The sequence below is a fragment of the Hippopotamus amphibius genome, chromosome 11 (assembly GCF_030028045.1).
Source record: "Hippopotamus amphibius kiboko isolate mHipAmp2 chromosome 11, mHipAmp2.hap2, whole genome shotgun sequence".
NCBI lineage: Eukaryota > Metazoa > Chordata > Mammalia > Artiodactyla > Hippopotamidae > Hippopotamus > Hippopotamus amphibius.
The window spans coordinates 44,040,780-44,061,453 of NC_080196.1; the positions used below are offsets into that span (position 1 = coordinate 44,040,780).

At 37.8% G+C, this 20,674-nt stretch overlaps 1 protein-coding gene across 9 annotated transcripts in view; it reads left to right on the forward strand.

Annotated features, from left to right (window-relative positions):
• The window catches only part of MLIP (muscular LMNA interacting protein), a 237,362-nt gene that overhangs the window by 164,066 nt on the left and 52,622 nt on the right, over window positions 1-20,674 (forward strand). For 8 of the 9 annotated variants that reach the window (XM_057700596.1, XM_057700598.1, XM_057700603.1 and 5 more), the window contains 2 exons: window positions 4,478-4,522; window positions 16,938-17,066. In XM_057700596.1, the coding sequence (XP_057556579.1) occupies window positions 4,478-4,522; window positions 16,938-17,066 (174 nt within the window). The remainder of the gene's footprint in view (window positions 1-4,477; window positions 4,523-16,937; window positions 17,067-20,674) is intronic. The other variant, XM_057700597.1, reaches the window with a different exon arrangement.

Consider the following 20,674-nt stretch of genomic DNA (forward strand, 5'->3'; position numbering starts at 1 on the left):
AGACATAGCCAAACATGAAGGTGCAACTCAGGGATTATTAGGGGCTCTGTTGATATTTAAAGTTTTGTCCTTTTGCTTATCTGTTGACCAGTCTTATCTGGGAGAACTAAAATAATTCAGTTAACACATGATCACTAATTAGAGTTCTTTGAGCCTTAAGAAAACTCAGGGCAATTAAACTCAACAAAGAAAAGGTCAAAGAGAAACATTGTAATCCTATTGAATTGGACATTATATTCAGGGAGGAGGGACATGACTGCTGAAAGGGAAAAAAACATATTGCCAAAAATAGAAGTGCAGAGGGTAGAAGGCAAAAGCAGCTGTTCCATACTTTTTACCTGATACAATTTGATTTTGTCCTAGTCTCCCAAAAGGGTGTCTGCTAGTGTAATGCGAGACACCCATGCATCAAGAATGGGGAAAAGCTGCAGATTGCAAGGAAAAGCCATTCTAGACAATGACTGAGGAGCTTGATTGTACTTTATGTGCCTCTAGCATGAGGGCTTTGGAAGAAGAAGATGGTTTCTCCAAAGTGGGCGTGGCCTAAGTGCTGGCTTTGTGTAGCAATTTTTTTTTCCAGTGGATCTCAAATCCTCATTTCTTTCCTTAGTCTTAACTGTTTCAGTTTGCATGTAACCTACCTCTTTAATAGATTTTCTTTGAAAAAAGAAATTGTGACTGTCACAATTTTTTGACTGCTCTGTTTGTTTTAAAGTTTTGTTTGTTTTTTAATGATGATATACTGGTTAAAAAGCTCCTACTCTTTCTTCTTCTCACTTTTTTCTATTGTAATTAAAATGATGTCAAAGGCTGTAGAATATAGGATACGGGGTCTTGTTTCACACAAAAGCCATTCTTACACTCATCTCTAATATTCTTCATGGTTAGTATTAACGTGGATAGATCAGATGACTAAAAACCTCAGTGCTGTTCTAGCTCAATTTCAAGTTTATTTTTAAGGACATCATGTTGCTTCTCTTCCTGAGTTTAGTTGACCGATTGGCAGTTTTTTAAATATAGTAGCGTTCTGTCACTACATAGCGTTCTGATCTCAGCTCACCAAACCATCTTTCCTTACTTTTTGAAAATCATTGCTACAATATTGATAACATAACTATAGCTACAGAAGTTGATAAACAAAATTAACCTGCATTGGGCAAGCAGAAGGAGGCTTCTCAAAGGGTTTGACATAGCAGGGTTAGTTGAAAGAATCTGGTTATATTTGTGATGATACACGTGAGCCAATATTCTTTTTCTTTGATAAAGGCTCTGCAGTGGCTTTATAAATATTAACTCCACCCTAAGATTCAAATTTAATTGTTTTTTCCCCTGGAAATTATTTCTCATAATAATGATATGAAGTCCATTGTATTAGATGAAATAAAAATGTACTGGGGAAGTCTAGAGCATCTTATTATTTTGTCATAATTCCCAGTGAAGAAATTTTGGGGACTTATGGAGACTGGATACAGAGATATTTGGGTTTCCCCTAATTTACTTAATGTATTTGCGTGAACACTTTCTCTTTTTTCCCTATGATAGTTTGGTATTATTTACCACAATGTACTGAAAAATGTTAGCAATATAGTTAAATTGTGCAAATACTTTACTTTTAGTGTGTGACTTCTTTTTTCCTGTAATTATTGAGATAAAAAATTTAACTGTGTTTTGTTTCTGTTAAGATGCATTCAGTTCAGCATATTTCATAGAAGCCATTTAACTTAGGGAATTCATAGAGAATTCTCTCATCATTTTGAAATAATGAAGAATTAACCAAAGGGAAAAGATCCTAAGACATTAGAATAAATCATTATTATTCATATTACATTATGAGGTTAAAAATGAAACCCTAGGTGAACTGAAAAACCACTGGGATGGGAATTCTGAAGGGTAACTTGCTACAGCACAGAATAGTCATAAACCCCAGTGGACAGTAACCTAGTCCACAGCATTAGAGGTGGGCAGCAATTAGCCAGGACAGCCTGCTGCCGTAGAGCAAGCAGGGATGGCAGTGAGCAGTGACCACGCAGGTGAAGAACGGCATGAGTCAAAAATCAAAAACAAACCATGATGGGCACAGTATGAGAAGGACTGCGGGTGCCTGGTCCTTATGTTTGGTGATTCACATAAGGCAGTACCATAGGAACCACTCAGCTTTCAGTTTTCAGTTATCATTCACTTCTCAGAGAGTAAAAGCGATGTTGACACATCTGTCATAACTCCCAAAATATTTGATATTTCGAAAGAATAGAGGTAGTGTAGGAACACAACTTTATCACGTCTTAGCCAAGTGTATTTATCATTGCGCATCTGTATGTTGACCACTTCCCAACAACGTTGAAGGCTGAGCTGATGTGGAAGCCTGGCCTCCCATTTAAGGGCAGAAAAGCTTGAGAAAACATAACTATATATATATATATATATCACCCAATCTACAAGAAAGAGGAACTGTGAGTGTCAGAAATGAAAAGGGAGCTCCAGGTGGGAAAGTGAAGAAGCAGCTTAAGCTCTGGGGGAACACAGGCACCTCAGAACCCAGGTAATAGGAGCCAGGAGCTTAGAGTTTAACTTTCACTATGTAATGAGTCTGAGAGCTGTGGATGACTCCTTTGTGTGCATTCAGAAGGCCACACGGCCATGAAACATGGGTTAGAAATAAACATAAGTCCTTCCACCGTCTTTACTCTGCACGCTTAGATGGTAACGTAGTTAGTCATCCATGAGAAAATGGGTCCGAAACCTGTGAAACTTGGAGATGTGGGGACCTGCCACCCTCTGAGTTCAGGAATATGAGGGTGATGAAATAAAACAGAAACTGGTCCAGAATCCGTGAAACACCTGGGGGCACTAGGGCAAACGTGGAATGTATTGTTGGCATGGTTTCCCAACCCAGGGTTTCTCAGATACCTACAGAAATCATCCCTGAAATTACCCTAACTGAAGAGGAGGTCAAAATCAAAACTAAGAAGTCATCAAATGAGTAAAGAACATCAAGGGGCAGAGGCATGAACGGGAGTCAGCAGATACAAGAAACAGGAGATTTAGCCAAGAGTGATTATAGAAAAATCTGGGATGAATTTATAAATATAATAAAATGTTGAAATAGTTAAAAGGAATTATGGATACCATAAAGAAGATCTGATAAAGAACCAAATTGAACTTCTAGAAGTTAAAAATAATGTTATTAAAATATAAAATTCAATGGCCATGTTAAATATATTAATATACAGTTGAAGAAAAATTTGTTGACCGTCAGGCTTATATGTGGAAACCATCCAGAATGCAGCATAAAGAGATAAAAAATATGACGGAATTTTTTTTAAGCTCTTTGTAGGAATATAATTGCTTTACACTCTTGTACAAGTTTTTGAGGTACACCAAAGTGAATCAGCTGTATGTATACATATATCCCCATATCCCCTCCCTCCCGCGACTCCCTCCCACTCTCCCTGTCCTGGCCGCTTGATTCAGAAGCCCCAACATACATTTGATTGAGCTCCAAAGAAGCGATTCCTGGAGGATTCTCCAGAAATGAAGAAAGATGTGTATTCTCAGAATGAAGGACTGCACCACGCCCCAGAAAAGGATTCATAAAAAGAAGTCCATGCTCAGACACCTCATAGTGGAATTACCGAATGTCACGAAGGAAAAACTCAAACATGAACTAAATGTGAAGACGGATGATCCAGATTATGATGTTTACATTGGCAGCAGTAACAGAAGCCAGAGCAAGTTGGCAGTAGCTTCGGGATTCTGGGGACTAATAACTATTGCCTTAGAATCCTATGTCCAGGTAAACTCTCATTCAACATGGGAAGAAAATAAAAACATTTTCAGACACAGGCCAAGACAGAAAGTTCTGAGAAAACTACCAGAGCATTTACTGTAGCAAGAAGGAAACTAAATCCAGAAGAAAGGAGTGAAATTCAGGAACCAAGAAGGATGAGACAATATTAGCCTCCTCTTTAATGTAAAACAATTTAAAAGACCAAAAAATTTTTTCACGAGATCATGAAAACTTTATTTTCTAATATGAGTAATTTAAGGAAAAAAAATGGTTATTTGTTTCATTTTGCTGTAAATAAATATAAATAGCTAACACTGCTGGTATGTTTGAGTATAATATGGAGTATACAGAACATGAAATATTACATCACCTTGAAGAATTTTTGATGTCTTATGCTAGTATTTGTGTTATGATGTTGAGGAAAAGCAACATAGAAAACACCATATTTACTATTATGTGAGTGGAATAAAAATGCGTAGGAGAAATATTGTAAGGCAAGGTACCAAAAATATAAAAAAATCATTTTTTTGGTGGCATAATATTTTTCCTTTACTTAAATACCTGTCAAAATTCTACAATGGACATGTATTATTTTAATAATAAAAACTTCAGAATACTTAAAAATACAGATATATTATTTTACTACATTATGAATTTCACTAAATAAACATGATGTTTATAATTTTGCAGGCAAACCTCTCCTCACCATCTTCTACAGTATCTGAGAATCAGCTGGTATGTATCCTCTTACCAATGCGTAGACCTGGTACTTTAGAAAATTCTGGTCTTTCAAGGTAGATTTATCTGAACAAACGTGAACCGAGGACACATTTACTGTATATAAGTTTATTTGCTTACTTGTCTAGTAAAAGTTCACTGGTGCTTTACTAACGCTCCATGTGGTTGTTTTGCAGGTTATAGACATACATAAACACTTATTTGCCAGCAACGTGCATCCTAGTAGTGGTGTTAGGATAGAATGGGCAGAGCCAGAAGCAAGATGCTGATGGAGTTTAGAGGCAAGGACTCACTTCCAGGTGGGAGAGATCAGAAAAGGGTTCAAGGACAGGGTGGCCTTTGCTTATGAAGGGTAGGTTCTGGACTTGAGGAAATGGGATACTTCAGACAGGAATATTAGTACGTGGATGGTCTAGACCAGGGACAAGCAATAGAAATATAGTGTGAACCACAAATACAAGCTGTATTTTAAATTTTATAGTAGCCACTTTAAAAAAGTAAAAAGAAACAGGTCACATTAATTTTAATAATACATTTTATTTGTATACATATTATCATTTCAACATATAATCAGCATGAAATTGAGATTATTTTAGATTCTTTTTTGGGGGTGAAATCTTTGAAATCTGCTGTATATTTTACATTTACAGCATATCTAAATTCAGGCTAGCCACATTTCAAGGGCCCAACATGGGGGCTGGTTGCCACTGTGCAGGACAACACAGATCTAGGCTCTAGAATCTGTTGTTTACAGATAAAAATTTGATTAAGTAGGAAAATTACTTTTATAGTGTTTTGTATTTCTTTTTTTAAATTATTATTTATTTATTTGGCTACATTAGGTCTTCACTGGTGCATGCAGGCTTTTCTCTAGTTGCAGCCAGCGGGGGCTACACCTTGTTGCGGTGCGCAGACTTCTCAGTGAGGTGCCTTCTCTTGTGGAGCACAGGCTCTAGGCTCTCGGGCTTCAGTATTTGCAGCACACAGGCTCAGTAGTTGTGGTTTGCAGGGTCTAAAGCACAGGCTCAGTAGTTGAGGCTCACAGGCTTAGTTGCTCCTCGGTATGTGGGATCTTCCTGCACAAGGGCTTGAACCTGTGTCCCCTGCACTGGCAGGCGGATTCTTAACCACTGCGCCACGAGGGAAGTCCCTATAGTGTTTTGTATTTCTTCTTGTTATAGTGATTAGCAAATTGGAACCATGATATAAGTTGCCTAGGTATTACTAAATATTTTCTTTATATCTTTTAATTTTTACTGTTTATAATTGTAAATTCCTTCAGTAAAAATGAATGAAAATATCTATTAAAGCAGACATTAAGAGGACAAAAGCAGTTTAATACTGATTTTCTTCCCCATTGTAAGCAATTATTTCTGTGTCCTACTTCCATAGCCAACAAGTCATCTTATTATCATGCCAAAATGACAATGATATTTTTATTTGTAGTACTGTAAAATCATAAAAAGTGTAGTTTGACTGTTAAAATAGCCTGATTGAAGCAAGTAGCTTAGGCATGTTGGTGTTTATACGTACAGTGTGTAGATGGGGTGTGTTTGCGTGTGTGTGTGTTTGCATGTGTGTGTGTGTGTGTGTGTGTGTAATTTTAGTGTCAGCTGGTTTAGAATAGTGGCTGGCAGCATAGGGTAGTTGAAAGAATGCTGGAACGCGCACTAGGAGAACCATCTTTTACTTCCTGCTATGACGCTAACTACTGGGCTGACAGTGGAGAAGTCAAGAATCTGGGAGCCTGGGCTTCAATCTCCTAAATGGACAACGAGAGCGTTCGATTACACTGTGTCCAAGCCCCTCTAGGGCAGTGAGTCCATGGTTACTAGCTCAGAGGAGTGAAGGAGTTGCCATGGAAACAAGTGCTACAATAACATTATGAAGTTGAACAGTTTCCCACTTTAGATAATGGAACTATCGTTACAGCTATTTTAATATTTAAAACAATGATATACGTACTTGTTTGTTGAGAGTAATGTGTGAAAATCAAGAAATATTTTGTATACTCAACATAGTATACAACAGATTTTTGACATTGAATGTGTATGAGTGTGTATATATCATTAGACTGACATATGTATGCATATATAGGTAGGTGTCAGTTCTTGGCTTAGTATTTTAGGAAACTATTTCAAAGGAGCAAATATATATTCAATGATTTGATAAAATAAGACACAGTATAAATGACCACTTATAAATGTAACAAGTGAAGCTTTTTTGGCTTAATCAAATAATTCTATGAATTTGATGCTTGTGTTCTCTAAGGGGAAAAATACAAAGCGTTGCTTTGACTGACTTTGATGATAATTTTTTTGCATTTACTTTAGACCTTTTCTTAGAAAGTTCAAGGAATTTCTTAACCAAGTTTTAAATTAAGTTTTAATCCCAAAATGCACTTGAGTTTGTGACGGGATTATTATCAAGCAGGCTATCACACACAAAAAGAACATCTCTTGGACTGATGTAATTATTCAATTCAGTCACTGACTTCAAGTTCATGATATTAACCCTGTATTTACATTCTGTGAATATACAATAGAGTAGAAATAGTTGCATGCAAGGGATGCTGTATGAATTTGCTTTTTTAAGAATTTGTAATATTTTCACTCTTAATTATTGTAATTTATGAGTGAATTGTAACTTTTTCATTTTTATGAACGGATTTCCAATATTTGCCATCACGAACTCTCTTCAGGGTTAAGCTCTGAGTAATTTTAGTAAATAAGAATGCCTTTGAAAAACAAATGTGTATATATACACACAAGTATGTGTGTGTGTTTATAACATATACTATACACACAGATGCCATGTGACAGGTAATTCTGATAGCACACACACACATACTGCTTTTTGTGTATACATGTGTGTACATGCATATAGCACATAAAAACAAAATTTGGGGGAACATGATAGCTTATAGTTAAATTATGTAAGTAAATATTGTATGTTTTGCATAAAATAAGCAGCTAAAATTATTTGCCTCCTATTTTTAGAGGAGAAATGTAGTAAACTGAAGTGAAAATATCTGATGAATTGCCATGATAGCACAAGCTTAATACAGAAGCCATTTTGCTTTTGAGCTTTGGCTTTTTAAGAATATATCATGTTTTCATATTTTTCCTTTTTAACCCGGCTTACCTATTTGCTTGTTTACATTGCAACTGTGCCAATTCAACACTGGAAGGAAAAAAAGAAATATGACTTTGCCCCTTACTCAAAATATTTCCACTGTTTACTCTGAAAACCAAACTGGGCTCAGAGAAAAGTGTTTGGGGGTCCTTAGAAACTAGTTCACCATTTTGTGCCTCAGTTTCTCGTCTTCTATTAAGCAGTAACACAGTACATCAAAACTGGGGAGGGACTTAGGGATGAGGGTGTTGTAAATACCCACCTAGCAAATGGAGGTTGAGACAACTACTCTGCCAACCTGCAGGGGTTATCGTAAGGCTCACATATCATAAAATGTGAAGTTGCCAATATAGCCCTGTCCATACGGGGTGGGGGGTGTTATTATGACACAAAAAGTCTCTGAAATATTATCTCTGAGATTTAATGAGTGGCCATTTATACAGATAAAGAAACAGAGGGTCAAAGAGTTTGAATAGATCATCTAAGATCACAGTGTTCGTGGTCATCTTTGTTCTGCGTGACTTTTAAAAAGGAATCATTATTGATTTGAGATAATTCAAGGAGAATAAAAAAGGCTGATGAAGGAGCTGGGAAATCGGGCCTCTCTGGAAGTGTGACCTTTACCAGGTGCATGTGATCACTTCCTGAAGAGGAGGTACTGAGTAGGGTCAGTTAGCATCCTGAGGCTTCACACCTGTGGGTAACACATCAGAAAGACCACAAAAGGAAAGGAAGATCCAGGATGTAGGCTGAACCTTCACAAAGCTTTTCCTAATTCCTGAGCTGACTCATCACAGTATTAACAGAGGCTGGTGGGGGTCTCTTTTCTCTGGGTAAGAAAACAGGTTGGGCTTTATAAGATGGGTAAGCACTGGTCTACCTTGGCTGTAGGTGAAGGAACCTGGTTTAGAAGACATTTGGCTTTTGCTTTTGAAATTTCATGCCATTACAAAATGCTCATTGTTGCCCAAGATGGAATACTGAATTTTGAGAGTACAAAACAATAGATTTAAAAAATAAACCACATGGCTATGTACAGGTAAAAGCAAAATGCAGCTACTGGAACGCTATACAGAGGAGTGCTTAACCTTGCAGATACTTTGTTCCCAGTTCTGAAAGCCAGCTGATGTGGCCTGTTTTAGGGGTGCACAACCGATCTTTCTAAGGGCCCTTGATGTCTCTGTTGTTCAGAAAATGCAGTCCTGAAAGCTTTTGTGTAGAACTGATGTCTTCTTCAAGCTCAAGGGTGGTTTGTCCTTGGCTAATTTTCCTTGGCACAAACATGCTTGAGTGCTACAGAATTTATGATGTACGCCTCCTCAGGTTTGAGTCATGCTTTTTCTTTTCTTTAATTGTTGAAATATTTCAATCTGGCCAATCTGTGTTGTGTACATTCCAAAAAATGTTTTTGGAGCTGTGGGCTGTGGTTTATAATTACTGAAATCCTGTGTATGTTTATTTTAATACAACTATCATAGTAATTATAAAATATTTTTTGGGAAGAAGCTCATCAGGTAAGTATTTTCCTGGGTAGTTGAGATCATTTGGTATTAATACTCTGTATTATAAGTGCAAAAAACAGGAAAAAGGAAAGATTCTTTTTTTCCTTTCAAGTTCTTTTTATGCTATTTTTTCTTTACAAATTTCTGTCATGCATGTTATCTCGTTAGATTTGCACAACCACTTTGTGAGTTAGTATGGCAGGAATTGTTATTTCCATTATTCTGATAAAAAGACACTGAAGTCTATTTGTAGAGACATAGATGGGCCTAAAGACTGTCATACAGAGTGAAGTGAGCAGAAAGAGAAAAACAAATATCATATATTAACACATATATGCGGAATATAGAAAAATGGTACAAATCAACCGGTTTGCAAGGCAGAAACAGAGACGCAGATGTAGAGAACAAACATATGGACACCAAGTGGGGAAAGCGGGGAGGGTTGGGGGGGGATGAATTGGGAGATTGGGATACCAAATTGTACACTCTAAATATATGCAGTTTATTGTATGTCAATTGTATCTCAATAAAAGTTCCTAAAAAAAAAAAGAGAGAGAGAGAGAGAAACCCTGAAGTCTAGATATCTACCACGTGTCAACTGTCCCATAGCTAAGGGGTGGTATTAAAAACTGTCTGCCCCCTCCGCCCCAATCTTGGAGGCTTTACTCTGTATTGTAGTGTTTTGAGATGTTTATTTGAGGGGGGAAAAAAAGCTTAAGTATTTGCTTCAAGCATATAACATTTTTATTTTAAAAAAAGAATTAGAGTTACTAGATTTTTATTAATGAGTGAATCAGCCAAATAATTTGGAAAATATTTCTTTGTCAACAGTCTTGATTAGGAGAATGTTTTTGAGTTTCTCTGAGCTTGTTGCCACAGAAACTAAAAAAAAAAAAAAAAAAACGCTGGAGAATATAGACAAGACAGAAGCAAATGGCTAAAAGAAGCAGCAATGGTACTTTGACAAACTCTTTGGATCCTTCAAATTAGCCAGATTCACAGAATTTTCTGTGCACTGTGTTTTATTACTTTCTTGCTTGTTTTTTTTTTTTTTTTACACATCTTCATTCTTCGAAAAGATAGAAATAAACCCTTGAAAACTGGGACCCTATCCTTTATTTCTTTTGTTTTCTTATCACACAACCCCAGAGCTTACTACTGCAGTTAAAGCCAATTAAAAACATCAGTCCACTAGCTGGAGTTAATTTAAGAAAGCCGTGGTTCTAAGAAGGCATTTTCCATATAATGGATTGTCTAGATTGTGGGAAGACATTCTGGAACCTTTTTGAAACTGAAAATGTTGAAGTATGTGGGCCGAGCGATGGGATTCAGAATGTCCTGCTTGAGCGGTGGAGGAGCTGAGGGTGCGGGGCGTGGAGACTAATATCACCCTGTTTGGTCCTGGAGGATGACTGGTTAGCCAGAGACGGGTAAGATTCCTCAAGGGAGGAACAACCTAAGACAGGCACAGTCGCAGAGGGGCCAACACGGGTGGGGCACAGACCCCTAATATCTGAGAGAGGTCTCCTGCCCCCAGGGCTGTTTTGCTCTCCACCCCCAGCTCAGATCCACACCTGCTCAACTCGGACCCAGGAAGTAAACAAAGATAATTGCCTCAGTCATGTGAGGCCTTTGATTGTTTATGAGTGTAACCTGAGAATGTAAGCCCACGAACTCAATAAAAGCAGCCTGGGATGAGTCAGCGGGGCTCTTGATCCGAGAGGTCTTGAGCCCCCCGGTCCCACTTTTCTCTTCAGTCTGTGTCTGTGTCTTCTTCAAGCTTGCGGCACCCGTCACTCACCTCGAGTCGCCGAGCTGGTCTCGGCACTAGATCAGTGCTAGCAGTTAATTCTCAATTTTGGTCTCCAGCCAGAGGCAGTACCAACTTGTTGTCATAGAATTATGGTTATAAGTTCCAAAGGACAAAAGCAATGTCTATTTTTACAGTGCCTGAGTAGCAATATTCAAGGATAAGTGTATACTTGATGAGTTATAAACACAAATGAATAGCGGGGTCAGTGCCCCACAGGCCATTAAAATCTTCCCCCGGGCCCCAGGACTCCACATACTGTATCTCTTGGGCTTTTTCTCCCTTAAGACTAACAATAGAGTTAGATGTGATCTCCCGAGTTCCACCCACTCTTGAATTCTCCAAAGAAGATGATATCATTGTCTTCCAGTGTTAAGAGTTTTCTTACTTATCACCACAAGCAAACAGGGGGACAAAGAAATGATTTTTTAAAAATAGAGAGGGTGAAAATCTTGCAGAGTCCTTAAAGATGTGGTCTCTGGTCCCTGGTCTTGACTTCCTCTATCATCAGAGATGATAACTTCTGCTTTCTACTCTTATCTCTGAGGGTGGAGCTCACCAACTCACATTTATTCTTCTGGTCCTCTAGGGGGTGAAAGGAATGTGGATCTTCTATCTTGCAAAGTTCCTTCTTCCTCGGTTCTACTGTAATCAGAAAGTCAGTCCAGAAAAAATAAGGGGAGACCCTAAATGGGCAATCACCACCCTTTAAGGCCTCCATATTGGATCATAGCCAGTGTACTGAACTTCTGCCTGTCAATTAGTTTATTCATCCTTTAAATGTCTGTTTAGCATCTACTATGTTCCCGGCACAGTTCTAGGTGTTGGAGAGGTAACAGTGAACAAAACAATGATCTCTGGCCTCACAGATCTTCAATAGATTCTAGTGGAAGAAGCAAGAAAATAAAAATAAACTGAGGTCAGATTGTTAAGTACTATGGAAAAAAAATGGGGCCAGTGAGAGGAGGTGGGGATTGCTATTTTGTATGAGTCATCAGGAAAGACCTGTCTGATAGTAAGGTGGCATTTGAGCAGAGACTTGAAGAATTGAGAGCGAGAGTCCTGGAAAGGGAGAAGAGAGTTCCAGACAACATGAAGAGCAAGTGCAAGCTCTCAGAGCAGGGAATGCACAGCGTGCGCCAGAGTGGAGAGTGAGGGAGAGAGAGGGGCAGTAGCAGGAGACAGGATTGGAAAGGGAGAGGCTGGTTGGGGAGTGAAAGATTAAGTCATCCAGAGCTTTATGGACATCACCCTGCAGGCATTGTAAGGGTTTGGGTTTTTACTCTGGGAAGGTGAAGCATTAGAGAGCTTCAACTGGAGTCCAGTGACGTGTCTTAACTTACAGGGTGATTGTTCTGTGCTTAACTCACCTGAATTGTGAGCCCTCTGAGAACAAGGCTTGTGTCTTATTTATCTGTGTAGACACTACAATTCCTGCCATAGAATAGGTCTCAACTGGCAAAATGGCTCCAGAGAGCATCTTATAGATGGTCTGATAGAGGGATGATTCAGAGCTCCAAGACAAGGGTTGCTTTGTCTTTAAGGCACTTCAAAAATGTCAAGAATACATACATACATACATACATACATACATACATACATACATGTATGTGTGTTTGTATAACTGAATCACTTTGCTTTGCACCTGAAACTAACACAACATTGCAAATGAACTATACTTCAGTTTTAAAAAAAGACTTTATCAGTATCATGTGAACTACTTGGCTTATCAAAGCAAACAGAGAGCAGAGTTGTCCGTGATTGTTGGAATCTAGCACTCTTGGAATTGTGTCAAGAAGAATATAAACAGGCAGATTCCCCATCCACTAAAAGCCCATATGTACCCCTGGCTCTAATGAGGTTCTCAGAATTTTAAAACTTACAATAACTAATCAGAATCACAGTATTCTTGTTCCAGTTAAAACATCTGACTACCCTTTTCTGCAATGATAATGCTATTTTTCTGAAGGTAGGGGAAATATTTTGCTAACAAGAATGAAAAGATTAACCCCTTTGTTTTTTTAATTTTTCAAAATATAGCTCCAAAAGAGGGGGGCAGAATTCTTACATCCAGTGTAAATCAATTCTCAGGAGGCTCATCACAATACATTGAAATTTGCTGTTTGGAGAAACTTCTCATTGTTCTTGCTGTGCCCTCTTTGCTGGCTGTGGGAGTCATTATCTGTTTTCATTTCTCCATGTAGGGTGCAACAAAAATTATGGAGTCACTTTTCCTGGCATCGTAAGAATGACATTTGTTTGAGTCACTCACGAGTCTAGCTGAATCTGTCGATTCTTTAGCAGCTAAAAATGAAGGAAGGGCCTCTTTGGGTTAGTTTAGTTGTCATATTGCTGGCAATGGTCATCTCAGAGTAGATCACCTTTATAGATTCTTCTAACTTGATTAATCTAATTTCCTTAGTTTTTGTTTGGATGCAGACTTAGCGAATTAGATTTGCCAGAATTAGCAAACCAGTCTACTTGAATTCTAAAGATATCAGGTGACTATGACCAAAGATGCAATGTAGATTAGGAACTGATAAAGGACAGTCTGTTCTAGGCCTTATGCAATAATTTTGTGTGATGTTATTCCTGAGGAGGCCGGAACGTAAATAATCAAATGTGCCATTATTCATTATTAAAGGACCTAATCATGGATGAAAATTAGAATCCTTTAGTAGACGATCCAGACAGGTTGAATGGCTTTTTCCAAGGGCATACAGTCTATTAACACTATTGCAAAAATCAGAATCTATGTCCGTATGCTTTCCCCCCAACCAATGTCATGCTGCTTCTTGGGAGTCGATTTTTTACCAAGTCCAGAGAAATATCAGTATAAATTTTGATGTCTGGCCGTGCAAACTACGGAATCCTTTAGGAAGCTGAATGCAGTGTTTGTGTTCTGCTTATAGTAAGAAAAACCAAATTTACTAAGACTAGTGAAAAAAAGAGTAAAATGACATATAAGTTAACCATGACCTAAGTCATGAATGTGGCAGTTGGCAGTGGAGATAAAACAGAGGCAATGGATTTAGAAGGAATCAAAAATATAAAAATACTAGGACTATATTAGTGATTGGCCAGAGGTGTTTAAAAATCGTGTTAAGTTTCTCTCTTCGCTGTTTGTCTCCCCATCTGTCTCTGGAGTAGGCATCAGAGTAATTAAAATCCTGGGCTTATGATCAGACCAGATCTGGATTAAATCTTGACTTGTTGACATATTAACTGCATGGCTTTGGCATGTGACTGATTGTAAGTCTCTCACAAGGTTGTTGATAAGGAACTGATGAGATAATTGAAAATATTGAATGTAGTGCCTGTAAGATATGGAATCTGGGTCGATGGGATAGTGATGGTGTCATTATCTGAAATGAGTCCTCAAGGGTTTTGAGGCTGATTTCAGAGCACATGGAATGGTATGAGAAGGTCCAGAGGCTGCCACAAACAGGATTGTTCAGTGTACCATGGTTTATGGAGAGTTCGTGAGGTTCAGAATAAGGCCAACAGGGTTTGAGTTCGAATTTGACTAAACACTGAGACACAGGTGTGGAGGGTATGGCTAAAGGTTATAGGGTGGGAAGTGTGAACAATGTCAAAGGCAAACCATGTTTAGTCTTCTTTTGCCTGGAGTTGGCTTCCCTGTTCATGAAATGCTGGCTGGTGAGTGACAACAAGTTATGGTGCAGGAGAGAAAACAGGACTGAGGAAAGAGGAGGTGGATATAATGGAAGAACTGGGGCAATTGTTCTGAGAACAAGTAAGCAAACTAGAATGAGGAAAATTCAGAGACTTCAGGTAGACCAAAGCCTAGGAATACAGAGTCCAAGAAAAGAGCAGGTGGAAAATCTGGTAGAGTAGAGAAAATAGGGAAAGAATCCGTGTCCAATTGCCAGACAACTGTTAGATCCAGGAAATTCATAGCAACAAAAAGCATCAAACCTGGTAGAGAAACAAACATAAAGCATCAGTAACTGATTCTGATATTAAAGCTACTTGGTATCCAGCCAACCAAAAGACTGTCTTTTCTGGACTCACCCTGGAGGATGATGATCCCAAGAGAGATGACCTGGGTGGAAGGGTCCAGGCCAGGATAAGCCAAAACATCCTCCTGCTAAGCAATTCAGGAACCAGGGCATCATGTTTCTCTGGCAGGGAGGTTCTTATAGCATATCAAGTGCTACTGGTCAGATTTCTTCCCTCTGCTTTCATATTTCTGCTGCTGCTGTCAAGCTTAGCTCCTAAAATTCCATGCTGGCTTTAGAACCCAGTAAGCCCTGAGTACTGGAGTTGTACGGATTTCCTACCTCCCAAAGGAGCAGGAGAGGAGAAGGTACAGGAGTAGGAGAGGCAGGAAGGAGAAATGAAACAGGAAGTCACATGGAAAAGAGAGACAGGAAATCTGGACAATTTTGGATCATGACCCAGGTATCAGGCATCTCCCTATGATAGGCGGCTCTAGAAATCAGCAGCTGCCTGGGCTTTGTTCTCGTGCTGAGTTCATTGGCGGATATTACTCTCATATGTATACTCAACTGCGTGACTTCACGTGCAATTGGATGTGACTTGCTCATTTCCCCCGCCGGAGAGAAATCAGAGTTTCTTAAGTAGGAGATATTTCCCAGCCTGAGGGAGATAGAGATTTTTCTCAATCTTTATTTTCCCAGTTGGCATAGATATGAAAGTCAGCTGGGAAAATACGGGTTGACCAGCATTTATTCAAGACGCAAAACTTAACGGGTGGCGTGTAGGGCAGAGAGATAGATGTCCGCCCCTAAGGCATAACTCGTGAGCATCAGCACGGACTGAGGGGCGCTCATATACTGTTTTCTGAAAGGAGATGGGCTCGAGAAGAATGATTACAGCAAAATGCTCAAGCAGAAAGACAACTTTTTATTGAATTCTTGTTTGGGATTCTTTTTGGTAAACTTATCAATCATTTTGTGACATTTTACAATGTAATAAGATTTTGGCATTTGTGAAACATCATTTTAAAATTGCCCCAAACTAGATCCCCCCCACCACCTCTCTCTCTCTCTCCCTCCCTCTCTCTCTCTCTCTCTTTCATGTCAAACTGACATTGGGTACAAATTCATGAACCTTGAATGACTGGTCTATTTACTCAAACTCTTTTGTGATAAGTTATACAAGTCAACCTGAGTTGGAAAAAAATGGGAATTTTGTGTAAAAGAAAAGGAAAATCTCAGGGAGCCTGAGAGAAAAAATTCAGCTGGGTCCCAGGAATGCATCAGAATTCAATTCTGGAAAGCCCTCAAGTGTGTCTCTCTCCATGCACTTTGCTGTATTTTTCTTGATCTCATCAGATCTGCTTTTATGGTAGGCTAAGCCTTTCCCGTAGCTCCCAAATTAACGTATTATAATTTCAGTCTTTCAGCGTGCCTGCAGAACAGTTTAAAGCCATGTTCCATATTCTTGGAGGAGAAAATCTGTTTGCTGCCTAGCGCCCATCCCTTTAGGTCAGAAAACCACCCTTGATTTCATCATGCACAGTCTGAACATGGCTTCTGGGATTTTAGGGTTTCCAGAAAAAGAAAATTGTTATGGGCTTGGTAGATTGTACCAAATTCATCTATCCTATCATGCCCCAAATGAGTGTGCTGCCTGGCACTGAGGATGCTCCCAGTAAGTATCTGTCAGATGAAATATTTATGGACTGAATGTGCTGGCAAGGATATAAGAACACGTTTGACTAGATAAATGGAGACATTTTTGCATTTTGAATGTCATAATAGTAGATCTTAATGAGCTGATTGTGCTGTAACAGGTAACTTTAAAGTTACATTAGTTAAAAATTATTTGATTTCTGGCTGTTTTTATGTATTTATAAATAATTTTAAAATAAAAAAATTATAATTGCTGTGAGAACATTTGAATGACTTAATACACCTGTGTATTCATTTTAATACTATTTTTTCCTTTACTTTTTAAAAATATGATATTCATGAAGACGAAGCCTGGAGTAATTCGCCCCGTACCTGTAAAATCCAAAATATTACTGAAAAAAGAGGAGGAAGTTTATGAACCCAACCCTTTCAGTAAATATCTGGAAGATAACAGTGACTTCTTTTCTGAGCAGGTGAGTGTACACATGAGAAAGTCTTTCATATTTGAACAAATAACTCTACAAAATATAGAGATGCCTCTATGAATATAGTGTGTGCAAGAAAATGTTTGTGATTGGAATATCCTTAGTAATAAAAAAGATCTATTTTTTTTGCATAATGAAAAATTCTTAAGTATTTCCAGGATGATATTTTGAAGTATTTAAATGCTTTTTCCTAAAATTTTTCTCCCTTGTGCTATTATTGTTTTGGGGACCAAGATATTACTTCCTATAAAGACATCATGGAGTCACTGATTGGATGAGTCATATAGGTGTTATATTTCTAAAATCCTGCTTCCTTTTGAAGCAATGCAATGCTTTAGGTTTGGTATATTGGTACATTTGACAAAAGATCTATTGTTTGGCTTTTATCGACAGTAGAGATGATGTGATCCCCTAGATTGAGTGGTACAAGGTAGGGAACAGGGGCCTAAGTTATTTTAAGGCATCATTGTTTTTTTGGTTTATATGCAAAAAAGGTGTACTATCTTCCGCTTATATATTCTATGTTAGAGAAAGTACAATGGAAGGTTGTTGATGGTGCTTTATAAGATATAGGGAAAAAATATGAAAATACACATTTATGCAGTATTAAAGTTTACAAATTATCTCAAAGGGAAATCTTACATCTTTGTCTTCTTCAAATGCAACAAACAGACATGGGTTATGTATTTTATATCTCAAACATTAATATATGCTTCAGCAAGGCAAGCAATCCAGAAACCTCTGTGGATACGACCAGGACATGTAAGATCACCACCACATCCACCACATTTGGTAATCTATAATAGAATAGGCTTACAAAAGAATGTAAGTGCTATACTCTTTTTAAAGTTCAGTTTGAAAATGATTACTAACAATATGCTGGAAAATATAAATTACTTTCATATTTGTGAAACATAAGAAATATCTCGTCTCGTGTTATATTAGCTTTATGACACTGAGCAAGGTGTTTCATCTCGCCCAGTTGCAGTGTCTTAACGCATAAAATGAGGCAGTCAGATGAGGTACTTTTTAAGGATCCTTCAAATTCTAAAATCTGGGTTATTTAAAATCTAAGACCTGTGACTAGGCTAAAAGCCTTGAGAAAGTTCATTATTAATACTTTCTCATACTTAGTGACAGTTTTTATTTATAAAATGGAGATGATGTTTTCTGCTTATTTATATATACTTTGTGAAGACTGATAGGATTTCAATAAGTTAAATATTTTTAGGAGGCACTAATATCATTGAAAATGATAATGAGGCAATTATTTTCATTTTACAGAATAAAATGTAGCCCCCAATTTAAATTAAAGAGAGAAATCTTATTGATATATAAGATTGTGTTCACTAAATCTGCATGTAAAAGAAGTGGAAATTCCTGTTAGGAAATCATACTTCCATCATCAGTAAAAATACTCATTAGATATCTATTGCTTATATGACAGTAATATTTTAGAGGTTTGATGTGACATTTTAGATAGTATGTGATTATTATAAAAATTTATAAAAGTAATCTAGTGTTTTGGTGGTACATAGACATTTATATTTTCTTGCAATCAATTTATTCTTGTGTGTATCCCAAATTCTGTGTCAGCAGACTGTTAGAATTGAAAGAAGTCTAGCAGAGCACTTAAAAGTGAAGTCCAGACCTTTCCTGGTCTTATTCATTGACCTTGCAGGAGAGGAAAAATGGATATACTAGGAAACTGGGAATCTACATATACTATCAGTTGGCCTCTACATGGTGCTATGACCACCACCTCATTGTGGCCAGAATCTACAATGGAGGCAGATACAAAAGGTAGCTCACAAGCGTGGATGCTGAGAGCTCCTTAAACAATAAATTGAGTAATAACAATTTATGATCTCAGCATGGCTACTTCATCAGAACGCAACCTGAGAGAGCATACTCAAATTCAGTCTGGTCACTATGATGTTCTCTTTCGCTGCTGCCACAGGATAAATTGAATGGTTCCAAACTCAGTAGATCTCACCCACCCATGTAATGGAAAATTCTTTAGCCTGACAGTTGAGCCAAATTGAAGCAGCTCGTATTCACTAATCTGCCTTGTCCTGGGGACAGTCCCACATGACAGGAAATGTTGAATGGAATGGTTAAGTCAATAAATTTCCCCTAGCAGCTTCAGTGTCATAAAATATGATTTCAAAACTCTCTGTTACAAAATGTCACACAGCAAAGATGATGAGACCAGCTTAAGAAGGTACAACTAGGCAGCCTTTTGAACAGATAATGAACTGAAAATTTGCCTGGAGACAGCCTCTGAGTACTAAAAGCAAAGTTTGAAACCAAATGCATAATCAAGTAATTGAGACGTATTAATCAGCAACTTTTACATCCTGGCTTAGGCCAGGAAGCATCATTCTATATTAGATGGATTTTTAAACAAAGACACTTCAGAATGAAGCTTATGCTCTGAAATTACCTCTCAATCCATTATTATATCAATTTGTGGTCCTTCTGAGTTCTTACAAAATATCCTCACTCTCCACATATGCATATAGAACTGTGGTGATGTATTTTGAAGCATAGTTCTATTGATAACTAAAGGCAGAGTTGGAAAATAACTAACAGAATTGAGTGGACAAATGGGCATCCAGAAGACATAGAGGCTTAGAAAATCAATTTACTGATGAAAATGGAGACACTAAAAAGAAGAATGGTGTTTTGTTTGTCTGACTACTTGTGAGTTTGCAAAATATACTAATTGCTTTCTGGTCATTTAATGTATTTAATTAGACAAAAGTGATTTCTGCACTGAAGAGTCTCAACTTAGTAGAAAAAGCAATTGCTAACCTCAGTTATATAAAATGTGGTATAAAATATTTTTCTTTCATTTTTTATAAATTAGTAATTCAACCCATGATATTAGATATGTCATTTCTTTCTTGAAGCCCTAGGAAAATGTATAAAAAGGATTTTGGACAGAAGTGAAAGGAGGATGACATTGTAGTTTCATCTGATTTTCCTGGAAATGTCTTTTTTTTTCTTTTTTTTTTAAATGAGAAATAATACTTTCCAGAATATATGCCTCTTAAATTTTCTTTTCTTCCTAATTTGCTTCAGTAGGGAAAAGAGTATGGTTTTGTGTCAAAATGACCGTTTAACAAATTTCCCTCACACCACAGAGGATGTAAAAGGGTAATTATAGGGAATTTTCTTTATTGTAGTATTTACGTTCTTTCTTTTCTTCTGAGTTTTCTTAGACATTTGACTTCCTTACCAAACTATTTGTCTGACATTCAACTTTTTTTAAATTAATTAATTAATTAATTTGTTATTGGCTGTGTTGGGTTTCCTTTTTGCTGTGCGTGGGCTTTCTTTAGTTGTGGTGAATGGGGGCTACTTTTCATTGTGGTGCGCGGGCTCCTCATTGCCGTGACTTCTCTTGTTGCGGAGCACGGGCTCTAGGCGCATGGGCTTCAGTAGTTGCAGCACATGGGCTCAGTAGTTGTGGCTCATGGGCTCTAAAGCACAGGCTCAATAGTTGTGGCACACAGGCTTAGTTGCTCCACGCATGTGGGATCTTCCTGGAGCAGGGATCGAACCCGTGTCCCCTGCATTGGCAGGTGGAT